Source organism: Aplysia californica, unplaced genomic scaffold (genome assembly GCF_000002075.1).
Source record: "Aplysia californica isolate F4 #8 unplaced genomic scaffold, AplCal3.0 scaffold00802, whole genome shotgun sequence".
In the NCBI taxonomy this organism is placed as follows: Eukaryota; Metazoa; Mollusca; class Gastropoda; order Aplysiida; family Aplysiidae; genus Aplysia; species Aplysia californica.
Window position 1 is genome coordinate 263,523 of NW_004798072.1, and position 4,621 is coordinate 268,143.

Consider the following 4,621-nt stretch of genomic DNA (forward strand, 5'->3'; position numbering starts at 1 on the left):
AGGGGGGGGAGAAAGAAAGGAAGACGAGAGAGTGTGGCAAATTGAGGGTACTATCATCTAAATGGGTATGTGGAGAGGGTGGGGGGAGGAAAGAGAGTTAGAGGGGGAGAGAAAGAAATAGAAGGGGAGAGGGGTTGAGAGTGAGTGAGGAAGAAAAAGAAATAGAGAGTAGAGAGGGAGCTAGGGGAAGAGGTGTTGAGAGTGAGTGAGGGAGAAAAAGAAATAGAGAGTAGAGAGGGAGCAAGGGGGAGAGAGAGTGAGGGAGAGAAAGAAATAGAGAGTAGAGAGGGAGCAAGGGGGAGAGGGGTTGAGAGCGAGTGAGGGAGAAAAAGAAATAAGAAAGGGAAAGAGATGAATTGACCGAAAAAGTGTCGGTGCGTAATCTGATAATATAATGTTGGGTGTCCTGATTGGGTTTTGCTGAATTTTATGAGCCCGGTTAATGGATTTCTCCACGTCTGTTGTATTCCCCCCACAGATCTGTTACCTGGGGCGAGAGCGGTCGTACAGCGAGCAGATGGAGCCGCAGGTCGACCTTGACAGACAAGCCTACATCGACAAACGCACGACTCACATCACCTTGATGACTCACTCGCGGAGCAAAAAACGTGCGCCCTACGTCGGAATCAGCTTCCTGTCCAGCGTGGCTCCAAATATAGAATCGCCGCACGAGGAACATGCTCAACAATCGGTGGAGCTCAGGTCTGCTCACAACAACAACAACAACGGTTATGACACGCATTCTGTGAGTGCTTCAAAGACAGCTGTGACCAATGGAGATAGTTCGGTAGATAGTTTGCTATCTGGGCAGTCAGGAACAACTGAAAAAGTTGACGATTCTGATAGGAAGGAGGTCGACGCTGATGGTGTAAAGTCCCGAACTACTTCAGGGTACAAGAGAAAAGCCGTGGAGTCGGCCGCGGAAAGTTGTGGGGGGAAGGGAACAGACAGGGAGAGGTCGCAGGCTCAGCTCGGGACGGCGAAGAAAGTGAAAGAGGAGCTGAGTTTTGAAAATGAGGAAGCAAATTTAAATTTAGTCTCAACCTCATGTGATACAACAAGCAAAGACATTTGTGGGAATCTGAACATCTCAGGTGGGGGAAAGCAAACGGAGACCGGGCCGTCTGTTAGGACGGGTGAGGAGTCGACACAACAGATGGAATTGGCTGATGACAAAACAGGAACATCGGTGGTACGGACGAGTGTAAAAACGGAGGACGGTGGGGCGGGGCAGTGGGCGGTGAAGTTCACACCTCGGGTGGAGGGAGCCGTGAGGAACTGCCAGCAGGTGGCGCAGGAGACAAAGACCCGGATTGTCTCGGCCGTGTTCCAGAAGGTTCTCGCATCCGATGAGTCCGCTGTGGCTTCCCTGGAGAACGGGAAGTGTTGGAGGAAGGGAGGTAAGTCAGCCGCGAGTGGTTCGGCGATGTTTGTTAGTTATAGTCCAGTCTGTCGTAGTGGTCTCCCTCTCCACAACACTTGTTTCTTCATGGCGGTCACCTGCACCAATCATAGATTACTTTTAAATCTGATTAATAACTCTTTATCTCTGTGAGGGGTAAACCCACTATGCCGGGGTCTGTTTTTGGTACTAAATCTAAATATATGACAAAATCTTCACCAAATTGGTCATTAAATCAAAACAAGTGAACCTATTTCCATAGTTCTTCATCTAATGAATGAAATCCTGATGAAAGAGACCTGTTTTCAGCAATTGCCGAAAAGTAATTTGATGTTGAAGTCGTCCTAAAGGAATGTGCCTGAGCTGCTGTCAGCGACTCACCGACGCAGGGTTTCCAACTGCGAGCTGCTGGGAGTGGCTTGCCGGAGATAAAGAGTTAAAACTCATTAACAGCATCTTCCTATCACCCAAACTGCCAAAGTCAAAGTGGTCACCTGTACCCCGTGCCTCTTTTCCATAACACCTTTGTGTTTTTTCCCTGTTTTTTTTTTTATTTAACCTGTCCATATCCGCCCCTGTTCAACGCAGCCTGGGCCGGTCATTTTTGCAGCAAGTCAGCCTCAAAAGCTGATTATCATAGCCGTCACTTGCTACAAAAGTTTCCCATGAACCCATCCTCAGAATGAGTGTGTGTATTCAACCAATGCGCTGAAGCTCTTGTGATGGATTCCAATTTTATAATGATTTATCTCACTGTCACTTAAAAGTTATCATGATTTCTCTCACTGTCATAAGTTATCATGATTTCTCCCACTGTCATAAGTTATCGTGATTTCTCCCACTGTCATAAGTTATCGTGTGTCATAAGTTATCGTGATTTCTCTCACTTTCATAAGTTATCGTGATTTCTCCCACTGTCATAAGTTATAGTGATTTCTCTCACTGTCATAAGTTATCATGATTTCTCTCACTGTCATAAGTTATCATGATTTCTCTCACTGTCATAAGTTATCATGATTTCTCTCGCTGTCACCTAAAAGTTATCATGATTTTTCTCACTGTCATAAGTTATCATGATTTCCCCCACTGTCATAAGTTATCGTGATTTCTCTCACTGTCATAAGTTATCATGATTTCTCTCACTGTCACCTAAAAGTTATCATGATTTTTCTCACTGTCATAAGTTATCGTAATTTTTCTCACTGTCAGATAAGTTATTAAAGTTATTGTGATTTTTTCACTGTCACTTATAAGTTATCATGATTTCTTTCACTGCCACTTATAAGTTATCATGATTTCTTTCACTGCCACTTATAAGTTATCATGATTTCTTTCACTGCCACTTATAAGTTATCATGATTTCTTTCACTGCCACTTATAAGTTATCATGATTTCTTTCACTGCCACTTATAAGTTATCATGATTTCTTTCACTGCCACTTATAAGTTAGGCCTATCATGATTTCTGTCATATTAAAACTCAGTGTGCTGCTGAGCAGGGGTATGCGCTATATAAATGCTATCTATTATTATTTATATTATCATAATTTGTTTATTATTATTATCATTATTTATTAATCACTATCATCATTTACTTATTATTATTATTTATTGTCATTATTTATTCATCATTATCATCATTTACTTATTATTATTTATTATCATTACATATTTATTATTATTATTCATGATTATTCTTCCTTCTGTTCCGCCAGGTGCGGTCCCGTTGGGCGACGTGGTGCGTCTGTTCGACAAAGCCACCATGCAGGAGCTCAAGGCCGAGTGCGGAGGTCTCCAGACTTTGTTACGTAACCACAGCCACATCTTCCAAGGTTTGTCCGTCTTACCATGGTTTCAGTTTGCTTTGCTTTTTTTTTTTTATAATGGAAATAGAAATTCCTGATTTTTGTTCTTCACAATTTGAGCCGTCTGTCGCTAAACCAAAGACAATTTGGCGATCCCACAGATTCAGGTTTCCGCTGACATCACTGTACATAGTCCAGTGGTTTATTGAATATTTTGTTGTTTTAATAGTGACCCATTATTGATGATAATAATGAATTAATAATACAGTGCATTACTAGTGAGAAGGAACACAGGCATTGCACAGCTCCAATATTCATCCTTTTTTTCTCCTCTCTCTCTGCCCTCTCTCTCTTTCTCCCCTCTTCCCCCCTCCCCTCTTTCTCTCTTCCCCCCTCTTTCTCTCTCTCCCCCCCCCCCCTCCCCTCTCTCTCTCTCTGCCTCTCTTTCACCTTCTCTTTCTCTCGTAAAAAACTTGTACTCCTACACACACACACTCACACACACACACACACACGCACTCACACACACACACACATATATACACCTTAATTACAACACACAGCCTCTTGTGTCAGAACAGCATAGACTTAACTTTTAAAACACTACGTGCATACTATTTCTATTCCCTCTAGTGACTGGCGGGGTGGTTCGTCTACGAGATTTCACCATGCTGGACCCCTGGGAAGGTCGGAAGCCGAAGAAGACGAAGAGTCAGGAGAGGAAAGTGAAGACGACGCTGTGCTGGTTCTTCCAACACCACCCGGACGGCTGTCCGAGGGAGGGGGAAAAATGTCTGTTTGCTCACGGGGAGGGGGAGCTGAAGGAGAGGTGTCATTCGTAGCTGTGTGTGTGCGTGTACTGTGTGTGTCTGTGTGTGTGTGTCTGTGTGTGTACGTGTACTGTGTTTGTGTGAGTGTATGTCTGTGTGTGTGAACTGTGTGTGTGTGGTGGTGTGTGTGTGTGTAGGGGGGAGGGGGGGTGATAGTGTGTGTGTGTGTAAAACTAGTGTGTTTGTTTTAACCTTAGTGAGAGTCATAGATGTGTGTGTCTGTGAATGTGTGATAGCTTTTGCCTTTGTCAGAAGACTTAATTTATGTACACTCATGTGTGTGTGTGTGTGTGAGTTTGCACCAAAGTTTGGTAACTTTCAAAGCTTGAGTGTCCATGAAAACTACAAATTTATATTTAGGCGCTTTTTGTCAAATGTTTTTCAATAAAAATCCACTCAGAAACATGTGTCTTCACAAGTGGGCATTAAAAAAACAATGCTGAGCAGGAAAAAAAACAACTTTCTATTTTAAAATTTCATTATTGTGACAAGTGTCAAATATGATATCAATGCCACACACACACACATATTGTCCTGTCATATTCAAAAAGAATATTGTCTATAGAAATTCCTCTATCTGTAGAA

General features: G+C 43.0%; 1 protein-coding gene across 1 annotated transcript in view; it reads left to right on the plus strand.

Annotated features, from left to right (window-relative positions):
- The window catches only part of LOC101864025 (probable tRNA (uracil-O(2)-)-methyltransferase), a 13,964-nt gene extending 9,876 nt beyond the window's left edge, over positions 1-4,088 (plus strand). The window contains exons 10-12 of the mRNA XM_005109658.3: positions 479-1,400; positions 3,117-3,233; positions 3,840-4,088. Of these exons, the coding sequence (XP_005109715.1) occupies positions 479-1,400; positions 3,117-3,233; positions 3,840-4,048 (1,248 nt within the window). The 3' untranslated portion in view covers positions 4,049-4,088. The remainder of the gene's footprint in view (positions 1-478; positions 1,401-3,116; positions 3,234-3,839) is intronic.
- Positions 4,089-4,621: the final 533 nt, after the last annotated feature.